General features: G+C 36.7%; 1 protein-coding gene across 4 annotated transcripts in view; it reads left to right on the top strand.

Annotated features, from left to right (window-relative positions):
- Window positions 1-16,858, top strand: part of HERC2 (HECT and RLD domain containing E3 ubiquitin protein ligase 2) — a 113,413-nt gene that overhangs the window by 17,938 nt on the left and 78,617 nt on the right. For 2 of the 4 annotated variants that reach the window (XM_037376120.1, XM_037376122.1), the window contains exons 4-9: window positions 1,641-1,778; window positions 12,517-12,736; window positions 14,346-14,446; window positions 15,237-15,393; window positions 16,192-16,302; window positions 16,619-16,790. In XM_037376120.1, the coding sequence (XP_037232017.1) occupies window positions 1,641-1,778; window positions 12,517-12,736; window positions 14,346-14,446; window positions 15,237-15,393; window positions 16,192-16,302; window positions 16,619-16,790 (899 nt within the window). Of the gene's footprint in view, window positions 1-1,640; window positions 1,779-12,284; window positions 12,376-12,516; window positions 12,737-14,345; window positions 14,447-15,236; window positions 15,394-16,191; window positions 16,303-16,618; window positions 16,791-16,858 lie in introns of those variants that run through there. The other 2 variants (XM_037376121.1, XM_037376123.1) reach the window with 2 other exon arrangements.

The following is a 16,858-nucleotide window of genomic DNA, read 5'->3' as shown; positions in this document are numbered from 1 at the left end:
TGTTCTTGGTGTTTGAGAGAAATGGTTATACACTCTATGATTGCTGCTTACAAGTGGGATGTCCAAACTGCTTTTTCCTGTTCTTAGGTGGCTTTGCTATTCCTCCCTTAGCCCTCAATCTCAGCTTCAGCATGCATGCTACAGTTCTGTCTCCTTTACCCCGCTCCCAGTTCTCCCTGAGTCACCTCCTGAGCACTAGTGTGTGTTATAGGTTAGGAAGCCTTGGCTTTAATTTAAAACTTGTATAATTAAGGCACCTTAAAAAGGTTTATTTTGGGAAGTGCTGTTGTCTACAGTCTAACAAATATTTAACAGAGGCAATCACAGATCCAGTTGCAACCAATTACCCATTCATTTTTTTCAGGCCTGATAGAAAGAGTTGAATGTTTTTGTACATTGTGATAGGTATATTTTGTGTATTTGAGGTGATGAGAGCCTTTGATCTCCAAGTGGGGTCCTGGTGAGTCTGAGGCAGGCTGCGGTCAGATATGCCCTGTCTGGCTGCAGCTGTAAACCTCTTGCTTATTATTGTCTTCTGACATACACTGGTACAAATGTGTATGTTTTGGGTGTGTGGGTTGAGATAGGGAAAAAGACAAGATTCTAATGGTTGACTGGCTTGTTGTGGCCTGGACTTTTATGAGGGAGCCTTTGTAGACTAGATTGGCAGATGGGAATGGAAGACCAGTAATCTTTAAGAGCCTGGTGAAAATGGGTAGAACCTAAGCTCTTAATGGGTAAGTTCAGTGTTGGACTTGAGAAATTTTGGAGGGTATTTGTAGAAAAGGTCAGGGTGAGGAAAGCAGTTACCAATACGGCCCTTGATTGCAAGGCAGTCTTGTGCATTGAACTGACTGAAGGTATGGATATGGTTTTCCATGTCCCCAGTATGAATAAGGACAGACTTCCAGGTGTCTAGTTCTACTGTGTTTAGAAAATTGGAACTTAAATGCAACCTTTGATTAGAGAGATAAGTGACTATAGTGTCTGTGTTCTGTCTTTATGAAAGTGATCTCAAAAGGATTGTAAACGCTGTTTTGTTGCTTGGGCAGAAAGTGGTGGTATTATTTTCATTATTAGCTGGTAATTACTAAGATGCTGAATATGTTACAGATGTTGAAATACTGCTGCATAAAATTAGCGTAAATGCCAATGTATAGCTCTCCTTAACTTTGAAATTAAGGTAATTGCTGTCTTTTTTCCTGTGTTGGAAACGGAATATGAAAGCAAATTAATACTACAGAAATGTGGATAGTTGGGAGCAAAATCTGACTTGAAAGTGCATTGTTTGTGATACCGTGTGTTGCAAATCCTTTGTAAGTCTTACATATGGTATTGATATTAAATGTTCATCCTCAGTAGGAGGTTACAGCAGTGATTTCTGGATTCTAAGGTCACAGTCTTATGAAATGTAACGTGAGACCTAGCACCTGTGGCAGTTAACATGGTAAAATGCTACTTCTTCCCCTGCTTGGCCTCCCCTCCCCCTTAATGATAAACAATATTTCTGCAAACTTGTGGGCTGGGCACTTCACCTTTACATTTCTAATAACTGAATTAAAGGGGAAAATAGCTTAACTGGTCTCTTTTTCTACCCTCCCCCCCCGCCCCCCCCCCCCCCCCCCGCTTTGTTTCTTCAGATGATAGCACTGAATGCCAAACTGCATCAAAGAAAGAAGAGCAAAATGACAAAGAAAAGAAAGATGAAGAGGAGACTCCACTGCCCACTTACAGGGCCAAATCAATTGTTGAGAGTTGGGTGTGGGGCAAACAACCAGGTATTACAACTGTTTTGGATATTCTTACTGAATCATTACATATTCTACATTGATCACTACTTCTGTAGCATCAGGAAGTAATTGGATCAAATGTGTATGCTGACAGATGCATCTGTTAGGTTAGTGGAGTAAGTTGGATAAGTGATTAACTGTGGTGGAAGTTAAACATTTACTGTAATTAAGTTCAGATTTGATTAGACTCATGAAGAGTCAGTTTTCACCTTTCATGCTGCTGGAAGGAATGATAAACTGACTTGGGACAAATGCAGTGAAATGTTATAATGCCTTCAGAATATTATTTTTTTGGTTGCAGATGCTAAAAAGAAATGGCTTAGTTTCTGAAGCCTGAATCTTCTGCAGGCAATAAAGGTTTAATAGGTGATTTTTCTTCTGATTTCATGGTCTGGTTGATAAGTTTGACCTTCCTCCCATGATTGATTCAAAATCGTTAGTTCAGTTAACTGTCTTGTCCTGACCTTTGCTGGCAGTAATCTCACCTATGATGGCAGTGGTAAAATGGTTTGTGTGTTCACATCTTCATGTATGGCTCTGTAAAATACTGATTTTGATGTTGAAGCTGAGACTGTTTATTACTGCAGAGCAGCAATTCATTGTCTAAAATTGTCTATGTTTAAAAATAGCAGATCAGAGGCAGCTTCACTTCAGTGGTTTGTTTTACAGTTCTGGGGCATGATTTTGCCTGATTCAGATGTTGGCATTTACAGCTTTGGAGACATCTGTTGTGCCCCTTTTCCTTTCCTCTCATGCAGAAGCACTTGAAGATCCCTAGGAGAAGTATCGTCTCTTCAGTGCCAGAATCTGCATCTTGTGTAGCCCTGTTTGCTTGAGAAGCTATTTGCTTCTGTTGAGCCACAGGTCAGCTGCCAGTCTGCTGTCCTCTGCTCTGTGCCAGCCAGCTTGCTCCCTTTTCTTAAGGACAGGAGGACAGATGGACTTGCTGTCACTCTAGTAGTGAGACAGAATTTTGCAGTGTAGGAGGAATGAAAAGCATTGCCACTGCATTGGAAGGGGGAGTGAGAATTGAATATGTTGAAGTGATGTAAGCTGAAGGTCACATTATTTTTGGTTTATATTTTTATTTAGTGTTTGTTGCTGAGGAATGAAATAAAACTGTTTTACAAAATAGTAGTCTAAATGCCAAGTATCTTACCAAACTTCTCCCAACTGACCAAGGTGTTTGGGGCAAGAACTGGCCTTTAAGCTCACCCTACAAGTATTTCTTAAAATTTGGTAAAAACATTGTTTAGAAAAGAAGGGATGCATGTGTTTGGAGTTTTCAGAAAGAAATAACTTGCTGTCTTGTATTTACTTTTAGTGCTTACATATAGTATGGTTTATTGATACACATACAGATACTTATTCTAGAAATAACTTAAAGACTTTAATAAATTTGTATTCCTTGGTCTCTGTTACTATTTGTGCTCTAAGTTTGCATCACTTAGATGTGACATACAAATCCTTAAACAATATTACAAACACACTTGCAGTTCGTTTATAGAAGTGTTACAGGTGGCTTTTGTTCATGATTGTAGGTAACTTTGTTTTGTATTTGTCGGAAATAACAGCTAACAGTTGCCTTTTGAGCCATCCTAGCTTTTGTAGCTTGGTAATTAATTTTGAAAAAATACAGAGAATCATTTGAATTTTAATACTTTGTATAAGTGTTTCATAAAATAAGGAAAACTGTTTTAAGCTTTTCTTTTGTCAGCCATAAACAAATGAACCTTTGAACATTTGCCTGTCAAAAGTAGGAAGGAACTTTTGAAAAGGAGAATTGATTCTTAAATACATTGTTCTTGATCAAGTAAGAATTAAAGACATACTTGTAAAGGAATATAAAACATAGTAAGATACAATTTGGAGATGTGAGCTTGGAGTTCTACAAAAAGAACTGAAGAGGCATTTGAAGTCTGTGTTTCAGGTCCATATCCTGAATGATTTTTACTGAATTTAATGATTTACAATCTTATAATATGAAAATGGTATCTAGACATTAGACACTTTGTATCTGTGTATTACAACACTTCTAAAATAATCTCATTTTGTAAAGATATGTGAAGGATCATGCTATTGAACTTGAGCAGGCTAATTCAGGTCAGTGGGCCTTGTGACATCCTTTCCCCATGAGGGCTCAGATTTTGACAGCACACACAAAAATCTGTTCATGAAGTGTGTTGAGAAGCAGTACTGCTTGTACCCCCAAGCCCTGTGCTTGTTTTGTCATCCTGGCACAAGTTCAGAGAAGCAAAATGCTTTCCCTAGTTGTAATATATGCCAAGATCACTGCTCTGCCAGAAAAGGGCAAAGAGGTCATATCCCTTTTTTTGTTGTTTTTGGAGTGGCCTTCTTACACCAAGTGCTGTAAAAATTTGTAAGATTAATTAATACATGGGTAAGTCATTATTTGACTTTAAGGTGTTTTTCCTTCTCTCTTGCATCTTGGTGTTAACCTATTTCATATTTGGCTGTTAACTGATGGCAATGTTGAACTATTCAGGCCTCAGTTTTGACACGAGTGCTTCTTTACAACATCTATTCCTGCTGGATGTTCCTTATTCTGTTCCTACCAGGTTGTGTGTTCTTTAACCAGTTCTTGTGATTCTTCCTAAAAAATCTTGTTTTACTTCTTTCATCACTTTTCTTTTTAAGAAAATACTTGTTTTTTAACAGCTTACATGATTTGGAGAGAAGTCTTGGTGTTCAGCCCTGCATATGGGGAGAAAAAAAGAGGAAGTAGTTGTTCAAAACCTACAGAAAATAGAGCAGTGTTTAGGTTTTTTTGGGCTGCTTTTTCTTGGTTGTGATATGCTTTAGATTGGCTGTATTGAGTCAAACCAAAGGGCAGTCTAGTCCAGTGTCCTGACAGCAACAGCATAAATAGCAGTAGCCAAGTGAGTGATTAGGTCTTATATTTATACATTATCTGTAGCCTATAGACTTTGAGCCGGAGGTGGTGGTATGGAGGAATGAGAAGGTGTGTTTGGATTCCTCCGCATTTTGTTTTGCTGGAGCATGAGTGTGCATGGCATAAGTTGGTAGGCTTTAAGATCTTTGGCGTTGATTTTTTTTTTTTCTATTTGTCCCTTTTGAACATTCTGAACTTTTAGCATCCACAGTTACATGTAGCAAGGAGCTTTGTAATTCAACTGTTGATCACATGAATATTATCTCCTCCTAGTCCTTGACTTGATGTTGGCATCTGTTGGTTTCACCTAATGCCCTGTTGTCCTTACATTTGGAAGAACCAGTGAGTGGTTGTTCCTTACCTATCTTCCCCAGCGCTGGTGGGGTGTGTTTTTTGTGTTTTAAGGATTCTGTCATAATCATCCCCGGTTGTACTTTTTCCTCACTGAGGATTTTATCTCATGATAAAATCTCTTTGTGTACAGAAGGTGTACTAAACATTTAGCTCTTTCCTCTCTTGTTCCTACCCACCACTCTCCCCCTGTTTTATGCTGTGGAAGATGGGTTGGGAACTGTATATACCACTTCAGCTGTGGGTTTTGTGAAGTGATATAATGATCTCTGGTTTTCGTTCTGTCTCGATGCCCTGTTTTTCCAGCTGCTATTTACAGTGGACCAATTTCTTGGATCTATCCTGCTGTAGTGCCAAGATCTCATTCCTGAGTAAAAGGTCCTTTGGAGACCTTTGAACAGGGAAACCTGGGATTTTGTTTCCCTTGCTCATCAGTGTACATCTACCATTTCATTGTTCCCTTACTTAATTGCCTTCATACTTTTGCAGTTGGCTGTCATTGTTGCTTAAGTAGTACCAACAGACCTAATGAACTAAACAGTTGTCTCCATTTTGATACTATTTGTGCATGTATGGAACAACAGAGGAATTTATACAGGTTTCTGTGGGACTTGTTGCTCCTAAGTGTGTATCAGCTATTCATTTGTGCTCCTGGATGCATTCCATATGTGTGTCTACCAGTGTTGAGAGTTCTAACCCCTAGCATTTAATGTATGTTAATATTGGGTGTTTAGAAACGTCTCTGATACACTGTATCTTCATAGCTATAAAGCGTGAAAGATTTGAGCATTTTCAACTTCCATCTGAAAGTGCAGTTTTCCCTTAAGATGAATCCTGTTTCTTTTTTTGTTGTTGTGTTTTGGTTTTGTTTTTAGTTCTTGTTTTTTGTCTTAGGGAAAAACCACTGGCTAAATCTTTCTCAAGGCTTAACATTGTAGAGCCAGCTCCCTTTGTGGGTATGGTTTTAATAAATATATATTTATTAATACCACTTGAGGTAAGGTAGTTTTTATTTCTTGAAGAAAATAAACACCCCAACTGCTGCAACAACTATGTGTATAAAAATCCCCTTAACTTTTAGAGAGATATGATTCAAATTCACTGTAATCTGATCTCATTTTGTGTGTTTGAGATAACTAGATATTTCATACTGGCAGACAAGGTTAGTTTACATTCACCTTCATTGCTGTCTGAATAGAAAATGCTACTTTATGCTTGTAAGTTTCAGGAGGAATGTTAGTGTTCTGTTTCCTATGTAGGGCAACTAAGTAAATAATCTTAATGCAAACATCCTTAAATGAATAAACAATACACAGCTGAAGTGGGAATATGATTTTTGTGTGTAGTCAGATCTGGTTTATATTATGAATTAATCTTAATCTATTATGCTGGTAAATCAGTGTCATGATGTAGCACGTCTGCGGTTTCCTCATGTATGAACGAGGGCTTGTTTACAGACGGTGCTGCATCTTATTTTTCCAATGTTGTTAGTGTGGCTGATTGCACCAAGAAATGCTTTGGAGGCTATACTGAAGGGGGCAGGTTAAAATTACCCATGTGAGTTCAGTGAGATACTGTTGAGAATGTGTTGCTACCAACAGCAGTCAAATCTTCCTGTGTTTGCTTTGTGAGAGAGGAGACAGGCAGAACTTTCATCCTGTAAGGGCTCTTAGTTACATGATTAAAATTAAATTTGTACTGGGTACAAAAGTAGTTAAAAGCAGTCATGGCATTCGAGAAACTTTTTTAAGCTCCTTTATAGTGACATTTTCTACTTTAATAAAATTTCTTGATGAATGCTTTCAAATTTACATTTAGAAATGCTGATAAAAGAATGGTTTGGTCAGAGGTTGAAATCTGACCTCCTGTTTTACATTTCTTAGAACTCCATCTTTTTTTTCTTTTACTTTTTTACTTCTTGGAGGAGATTTTAACTTGTCTCCTTTCCACACACACATCCCTCACCCCCCTCCCCCCCCCTCCAACTTGAAAGCTGTTGTCCAGCTCTAAGTATCTTATGTGGTTGCTGTTTATGTTCTTAAGGGGTATGTGCATGTGTGTGTGTATATTTTTACACACACAAGTCTTAGTTCTTGCTATTCTGTTATGTGCACGACTATTTGAGCATCAATTTAAACAAGTTTTTCTCAGAATATAAAACTTTTGAAAATTAAGCACCCGGCCACATAACGAGATGCATTCTGAATGTGCATGCAACCATTCATTATTTCTCCTACTGAATACTAATGAGGTGAGGTCTGCTGATGGTCAGTTTCTGAATACAGAAGCAGACAGAAGGAAGCTAAATGCCCTGTAGAAATTATATTCTTTGTTAGTATAAAATAATTTGGGGAACATATTTAGCTTTGTTTTTTTTAAGGAAATGATGTGTCTGTGATTGCATTTTTGTTTTTCCCTTTTAGATGTTGCATCCACTCATTCTGTGGTGATGGCTTATAGGCATCATTAGAGGTCTGTTAAGCCAAGCCAAGTGCATCTTCTGTCTGCTCTTTGTCCAGTGAAAATACTGTGTAGTGGAAGGGGAAGGAGGAGACAAAATATAAAAATCTCTAGGAAATTAGAGCACGTTAGTTCTGCTGCTTACAGGAATGTGTGCTCATTATAACAGTAGATTCTTGCCAGATTCTCTTTGAAATGTGTTTTGATTTTTTTAGGTCTGAAATCTCTCCACACCGTAGCATCTATATTTGCCTTTACTGAAGCTTGTGACTCAACCAAAGTCTTTGAAGCTTTTCTGTTTGATATTGGCATTTTTAAGGTCCTTAATATGCCAGTTACAAGCCCATGGTGTTCCATACAAGAGCTAATAAAATAAGCATTAAGAAACCATTTAATATGTTAAATGATTTATTTTAGCTGCTAAAACAGGTGCAAACATGCCTTTGGCTACCTGTCTTAAGGCTCATGTCAAGTTAGTGTTCTGGCTGTGGCTGAAATGGTTAAAGAAGCTACTGTCTTCAGTTGCTTGGTTTGCCCCCCACCCCGGTTTTGCTGGCATACCTAAATAACATGGAACTTCTCAGTTCTGATTGTTGGGGTTAAACACAAATGCTATTGTTCCTTCTAATGCAGAGAACTTCTGGCAGGAGGAATGAAGAAGTGAAGATACATAGTTATGTTAGTTGTTGAGGGGAGGGAGGGATGTGATAAATTTTAACAGAAGATGGTAAGCCCCTTACCTATCTCCACCACAGCCAGAATCATACCTTACTATAGTTGTCAGTTAACAAGTATTCTGCTAATGGTAGTTTGAGGATTTAAACTTGTATGGTATGACTTCAACTTTGATATTGTAGGTATGGATTAGTAAATAGTGTGTCTCCACCCTTCATAAAATAACAGACAAAGCAAAGCATTGCAACGGGTGGTTAGCATCAAGGACTGATGTAGTGGCATATGAACAGTTTTGTTTAAAGTGTTCCCTGCAACCTTTTCAGATGAAATTTGAATCGTTACTATTAATAAGCTATTCTCTCATCAGACTATGTAGTTCATTGGTAATAAGTGGTGTTCAGACTTGAGGTTTTATTGAAATCAATTTCATTGGGTTGATTCCAGATATATTTAAATCTTTCTGAAGTTGAACTGAATTTTTTTTAAAGATAAATTTACTTACAGTATAAGAGAAGATTTAAAGTGAGGAAGCGTATAGATACATCTCACTTAAAAATAGTGTTGCTTTTAATAAAATAGGACAGTCCTTGGCTCGTTTTTGAGATGTCTGAGTTACAAGACCGCTTTAAACTGTTCCAGCCTTTATTGCATTTTGCATGAGAACTTTTATTTTGCATTCTGGAAATACTAAATAAATGTATAAATGGATAAAATATTTAAGAGTGGAATTATTTAATTTCCTTAGAAAGCCTTTCTAAAATTGTAGCCACTTGAGACTGTGAAGGCAAGGTGAGAAGGGGGAAAGAAAATAATTTTATTACAGCTAAATCCAGAAAACAAGGTTATGCTTCATACAGGTTATTTTTATATGGTTTGAATCTTGGTGAGACTAAATCATGTTTTTGATTAGAAAAAAATACTTTTCCATACAGTGTTTAAGTATTTGAAAACAGTGTATTGTAACTTAAAAGTTCTTCATATTACTAGTTTCTGAATATAAGACTTCGTGATTTTTAGGGCTAATCACTTGAAAATTAAATTCTTTCCAGATTTTTTCTTTCCAGATCCCTTTTCTTCCTAACAAGTGAAGACAAGATTTTAATTGATTCCTCTTCTAGCCTTGTGTTGTTTAAATTTGACTTTTTTTGTTGATGTTGACTTCATTGACGGGAAAGCAAAGTAACTTGCTCTTACAGTCTCTTACTTTAGAAAGTGCTATTGTGAGGTTTTGTTTTCTGAAACATTGCATAGTCTGTGAACTATTAAAACAGAATTGAACCTTTGAGGCATTTAAAACCAACAGTAATGTTAACTTTTTTTCTCAAATGAGCCAGTTGTCCTATCAGATCATTGCATAGGATGTTGAGTGTCTTGCAGGTTACCCCTCGTATTGCTGACCCATTAGGAATTAATTGTATAGGTGCTGCTATGAAACTTTTTTTTTTCTGCAGAGACACAGTATTGTGTGTTTATACAATGGCCAGCTTTAAAACTGGTGCTTGATGTGCGTTCATTGTATGTGCTTCCATAGGATTCTGTTTTCTATGCATTCAGAGTTCATACAGTAGTTTGTCACATATTGCATCAGAATGGCTGGGATGCTGATAATGACAGTACTGTAGTTGGTTGAAAGTGGTTTGAAAGATGTGCAGCTGTAGACTTTTGGGGAAAGTTCCTCATAAAGTGATTGCTGGAAGATTGTAGGTAGCTTCTGCCTGTCCTAAGGGTTTCTTTCCAGTAGTCCCAATGACATATGTTTAATAAGCATGTTATTTTGAAATGAGGGGGCTGCTTCATCTAATTCTCCAACTCTCAGAAATAATTTTAGAGGGTGTCCACATTTAGATAACTCCCCCCAGGGAAGGAACGGTGAATGCTGTAGCTGTTACAGACTCTGCTGAGTCTGGCACCTAGTACTTGATTTCTGTAGCACCAGAGACTTTCTCTTACCCAAACATATGCATTAATTAGAGTGCCTTGGGTTTTCTTCGCTGACTGTTACTTTACTTTTCCTGTAGATATATGAGACAATAATGTGGGGAATGAATCTGCAGAATGAAATCGGCTGCCAAAAAGAACAATGTTAAGAAAAGCCTCTTTGTGAAGTGGAGACTATGGTCATTTTTTACTTCATTGTAAAAATAATATCTTGGTGGTATTTAGAGGTTGATTAGGGCTTTAGTGTTCAGGCAGGGAAGAAAAACCCTGATTTTTGTGTCTTCTGATGGTTTGTTTACATGGATCATGGAACTGGCATGTCAGTATTGACCACGTTCTGTTATGATACTCTGAAGCACAGAAGCCATGTGCTTGCAGCAATATGGTTTTTTGTATTTCTGCCTACAAAATAAAGGTTAAGGCACACCTAAAATAACAGCAGCAGCCTCAGAACAAACAGTTTATATTTGGTGGAAGTTTTTAGTTTAGTGTTCTAAGTAATGCTAACATTTTGCATCTGAGATTTTTTTTTCCTCAAAATTGCGGTTTTTAATGAAACAAAATTTTAGTTGGATCAACCTGGAGGTAGACTGGAGCTTCAGACTGGGTATTGATAGTCATCCATTAAACCTTCCAAGTAAACTTCTATATGGTCATAATAATAAAGCCAAACCAAACCAATCAAACCTGCCTTTCAGGCATCTGTTTTATTCATGTGTTACTTTACATTGTGATCTGGAGTAGCTGTATGTATGTAACCTGGCCATTGTTTATGTAAGTGGCTATAGAGTTCTTTGTAGGGCTAATGTTAAGGACAGTCTGGATTTTTTGTCATACTTCTTGTGGTTTTGTTACATTTCGTGTTGTTTGAGTCAAGGTATGAATTTGTTTAACTGCTATTGCTTTTGTCTTTTTTTTTTTTTTTTTTTTAAGGTCTAGACTGCAAGGAACACTTTTTAATCTATTCTTACTTGTTGAAAAAATAAGTTGTTCCTCATAGTCAGGTGGAAAGATGTAAATTGCCTTAGGGAAAGGAATCTTAACACATTATGAAATGGTGAAATGTGAGTAGCAATGTTGAAAACAGGCTGGGATGAAGGCTGACGACAAACTGTAAGTGACTGTGCAATGTGATCTGGTGGCAGAGAAGGCCCCCTTGAATTCTCTCCTGGGCGCTTAAAGATGCGTTGCAGTGAGGACAAAACTTTGAAATACTTCATATATTTACAGTTGCGCAAAAAAAAAAAAAAAAGGTTGTGCCTCATTAGATACAATTTTCAACTCTAGAGACTATTGTAAATGTGTTTACATTTCTATAGCTTGGAGGCAGCTGTTGCAATAAAGTATTGGTTTTCTGGGGTTGTTTGGTTTCGGGTTTTTTTAGGTTGTGTTCATCTTCTCATGAACACTATTACATACATGCAGACATAGGCTTTTTTTCGTACCCCTTAGTCCAGCATCAGTTAAAACAAAGGTACTTCTGCAAAGCAGCCAGGCAACAAATGTGGTTGGCTTAGGGACGAGTACAATAATGCAGTGCAAAGCAGGCTGGGGTGGCTGAGTGATTGGACTGTTAATAAAGGGACAGAAAAGAACCCTTCTAAGAATGCACTGCTTTGCTGTTTGTCCTAGGAATTAAAGCTACAGAGAATGTAAAAATGCAGTTTCCAAATTTTTATTTTAAAATGGTTGAGTGTGTTGGGTTTTTTTGTATTTTTTTTTTAAACTGTACTTGTTACCATCTGTTAGTAGATTACTAGGACTTTGGGCTGTGTTGACTGCTTTTTCTGGTTAGTGAAGAATTAATTCTTTAGTTGTTGGTACAGAAGTCAGATCTTCTATTTGCTGATAGTACTTGCAAGCATCTTAAATTTCTGATGTTATTTGTTTCAGAAGCTTAGCTGCTCTTGGCAGTGTTCCTGGAGCTTCTGAGAGTAATTTTATAACTTCTGAGAAACTTAAGATAATGTGCATTAGTGCAAAATGAAAGCATAGTCTTGTGAGGACTTGCAAGGTTGTTGCAGGCGCTTAAGAAAACTGTGACTCTGAGGTCAGATGATAAGAATTTGCTATCTAACTTTATGTTAAAATGTGTGAATATTTCCTATGATGGTTTAATTTCACACATGAAATACGAAGGTTCAGATGTGTTCACACAAACCCAGTTTTGATTATAACCTTTTTCTAAACACCTGCAAAGTATGATTGTGATTACGTAATACTGTGGATGAGAAATGTGCAAATTAGGTAAGGAAATGGGGAGTTTCCCTGGGTTTTGAGGTTCAGGCTTCTGGTTGGTTGACAGTTTCCAGTTTGCCTTGATTTTACTTGATACTGTATATAGCAAAGATGAACACCCATACAATGATACCTTTGTCTGATTCTCAGATGTGAATGAATTGAAGGAATGCCTTCAGGTACTAGTGAAGGAACAGCAAACTCTGACTACACAAACTGCTACAACAGCTCTTTCAGCTATGAGGCTAAAGCAGAGGCTAGTTATCCTGGAACGATATTTCATTGCATTGAACAGAACAGTTCTTCAGGAGAATGTCAAAGTGAAGTGGAAAAGCAGTAGTATTCCTCTGCCTGCTGTGGATAAGAAAAGGTAATGACACGCGCATGAGTAAGTTAATACATTAGAAAAGTCATAATCAACCTGTGTGTGAGAGCTTAATGGGGTCTCTTCCTCCTCATACACATTAGCACTAAAGAAGCTCTTCTTATTTCTTAAGATGGTTTTACATGGTGTTATCTGCTATGTAGTTTTCCTCCTTGGCTGATGCTTGCTTATAGTGTCTCTGTTCTTACTGGTGAGTTTTTATTGTAATGCACTGCTGTAAATGTTATTCTTTGAGCTGTAAGTATACTTTTATTGAGGTATTCCTTTTGTTCTACTCAGCTAGAAAGTATGGAGGAGCCTATTTCAGAAATGATGCTGGTGGAGGTTACATTAGTATATCTTTTGTCAATATTTGGTCGGTTAAGGTACATTACAAGTTTAAAAATACAAATACATATAATTTGAACATAGTTTTCTGTAGCTTGGGTGAGAAATGTTGTAATTGAACATTCAAGTGAACTAACTGAATAAGAAATTGTCTGATTACTTTCCCTGTCTAGATAGCTTATTGACCTAAAACCAGAAAAAAAATAATCTGTCAGCTAAGGAGATAAAGAAGTTGTTCAATAGTTGAAGAGGGTTGCTGTCTGACAGAACAAGCTATTGAGCCAGGGAAGTTTTTATGTTAGATTGTCTCTAGCTTCAAAAATTAAAGGAGGTGTTTAGTAGATACCATGACTAGTTATTATGGGATTGGAGTTCTTACAATGATACCTTTGTCTGAATAGTCTGTTCTCTGAATTTTTTTTCAATTCTGATTAAAAAGCACTGGTATATTTAATGTATCATATATCTAAAAATGCCGGTTAAAATTTTTTCTGTCTTGAAAAAATCACAAGTAGTTCACTTTCTTTTGATGTGAGGTTAAAACGAACATAAAATTGTTGGTGTCTTTCTGAGAGGAAGCAGTAGAGAATCTCCTGTTGTTAAGTACAAAGGAAAGCTTACTTTAATTAATGTGATTGTTAACTTTTTTAATGCAAACAGAAATGTATGCAAGTGCAGTGGGTATTAACAAAAGTTCAAGCTATATGTATTCCTTATGTACACCAATACCAAAGCTGCAGAGAGATTTCTAACATTGACACTTGAATAGAGAGATGAGAAATGACAAAATTGATGGAATTAATTATCAGTAATTGAAGATTCATTTAAAAAGCCTATAAACATAGTTTATGCAGTCCAAATTAACAAGAAGTATAAACTTCCTGAGTGAATAATGAGTACATGAAGTACACTGCATCTGTGTATTTTGAATACACCATTATAATTTCACTCTTAGTAACTACAGGCATCTTTCTGATGGCAGTCAATTATGCCAGTCTTTTTCTCTGTGAAGCTTTTTGATACTGGGAATTCAATCAGTCGTTTTTTGGAGCAACTTAAATTGTATTTTGGTTGTTGACATTTTGATGTTGGTAACCTTCATTCTTAAAAGGCAATTACAATTCTTTGCCAATAAAAATTGTGTAATATGCATGCATATAGCTAAATTATAAAATCGTAGGACATAAAGTTATACAAATAATTATATTGTAATATATATTTATACTAGTAAATTATATCAAGACAATGCATATATAATGTTATTTAGCTCAAGACCTGTGGGAAAAGGTGTAGAAGGACTCGCACGAGTTGGATCCCGAGCAGCACTTTCATTTGCGTTTGCGTTCCTTCGTAGAGCCTGGAGGTCAGGTGGGTCTCCTCTGTAGCATACTTCATATATTTTTTTATTATAGGGCAGATGATTCGTTAAAACGTGTGTATATTACATATTTGCATAGAACTATACATTTATAACTGTTGGATTTGCATAATTGTGTTTTATGTTCATCTGGTATTATGCCCAACGATAGTGTGGATGATCGAAGACATCGGAGCCAGTACCAATACTGTGTTGTGCTGGGGCACTTTTATCCTTAGGAAGGCAAATTGAGATTTCATGAAGAGAACATCTTTTTAATGCCAGGTTTCAGAAAAGTTGGATTTAATCTTCAGACGGGGTTGATCCACTGTACTGCAACACGAATAGTAGCAGCTTAGAAAAGGACATTAGAGCAATAGTGTGAAACTTGTATTTAGTTTGTGTACTTGTCAGCAATTGTCAAATTGCAGAGGTTGGCAGATTGGTCAGCTGTGTCACTTGGACCTACCTGTTTATCTCAGTCTGTGCTGTTTGTTCAGATGGCAGCTGTTCAGCTTACTCTTTGTCTAGCCAGTCCTAGTTCTTCCTCTGATTTCCTCAGTGGATGCATAGTGGGATGAGTTGTCACCTTTCTGAATGTTTGTTTTTTTTGTAAAGCAGATAGTGCTTCAGAAGTCTTGCAGTAAAAATGGTCATTTGAAAACTGGGAAGTTTGTACGTATTATTATGAAGTAACTTGTAAGCTTGAGGTTAAAAAAAATCTCTGTAGAACATTGTATACAAAAATCTGTATAACTTCGCTAAAGATGGAAGTGTAACTAGTATTACTGTGTTCCTTAGGTGAAGATGCAGACCTGTGCAGTGAATTGTTACAGGAGTCACTTGATGCACTACGAGCTCTACCAGAGGCATCCCTTTTTGATGAAGGGACTGTATCTTCTGTATGGCTGGAAGTGGTGGAAAGAGCTACTAAATTCCTAAGGTCTGTTGTGACTGGGTAAGTTTCTTTTTTCAAGCATTGCGAAAGTAGATGTTAAATGGCAAACTTGCATCTCTTAGCAGCTGATGGTATAAACATATTAGTTTATGGAACATTAAAAATGTTGCTTTCCTCTTCTAATGTTATGGAAGCAAGCAAAAAAATAAAAGAACTGTTGAAGTGATGGTCTTTAAATATGATTTAATTACTTTTAACTGTTTAAGAAAAATCTGAATTTGAGTATTCTGAATCACTGTAGATGTACCTGAAAAACAGCGTTTCACTAATGTAAACTGTACCCACATAAAGAGTGATTTGGTAATACAGTATATGTGTACACTTAATTGTGCCTTCATAGTGTAATAAAATAATGCAGATTTTGTATATGAGGGAAAATACGCTCATATTGGACCTGGAGCACTTACCTGCTTTCCCCTGTGATTTAAGGAGGTTTGAAGTTACCCTTTTACAGTATTTAACGTAAATTCTTTTGAATACTGGAACTACATTCTTATAGTGAATATCATAAAGAATATTTGATTTTCACCTGTGAAAAATGTTTTTCGTGTTCTTAGCATGTTTAATAGTGCTATAGAGTAGATAGTGAATCTTGGGGCAATGTTGAAGCCTAGCTGCCACTCTAAAATTTAATCTTTTGTGGAAGGTGTCAGCTTTTCTTGGCTGCTTTCATCACTAATTTTCTGGTTTTGTGTATGTTTAGTCGTTCTTGGTGTGTTGTAGATCCTTTCTGGTAAGCAAATGTATATTGTTTTTAATGGCTACTTAGTTAATGTATATTGTTTGACTTTTAAATAGGGATGTGCATGGAGCTCCTAGTACCAAAGGGCCAGGAAACATTCCGTTACAAGATCAGCACTTGGCACTTGCCATATTGCTTGAATTGGCAGTGCAGAGGGGTACACTAAGGTAAGAAGCATGAGCAGTCTGGTTTTATAACCATTACTGTCTGTTGACATAGTGAGCAGTGGCTGTCTTCAGTTTACATGGCTTTGGGTTTAACATAATAATTGTGTTTCAAAGCATATAAACCTTTTCTATAATACAGCAGCGATCAAAATCTTATGTTGGTTAGATTGAAAAATATGTTTTTGATATTTTGATAATCTGTTTAAAAGGGAAAGCTGTGACATCTGATCTCACTCAACTTCAAAATGTAGAAGGATAACCTAAAATAATGTTTTTAGAATGCTTATTAATAGAACATGTAAATTTCATCTTTCAGCCAAATGTTGTCTGCAGTCATGTTGTTGCTTCAACTTTGGGATAATGGAACAAGGGAAACAGATAATGAGAGATCTGCACAGGGGACAAGTGCACCCCTTCTACCTTTGCTACAGCGATTTCAGAGTATAATATGTAATAAAGACATGCCCAATACTGAGGACGAGATTCAGGTATTTACGCTTGAATTATTTGAAAGGGGCATTATGTTGGTATCAAATTTCATTTGGCTGGCTAAAAT

This window comes from Falco rusticolus, chromosome 2 (genome assembly GCF_015220075.1).
Source record: "Falco rusticolus isolate bFalRus1 chromosome 2, bFalRus1.pri, whole genome shotgun sequence".
NCBI lineage: Eukaryota > Metazoa > Chordata > Aves > Falconiformes > Falconidae > Falco > Falco rusticolus.
The sequence above is the reverse complement of the archived record's forward strand: the minus strand, read 5'-3'. Positions and strand labels throughout refer to the sequence as shown.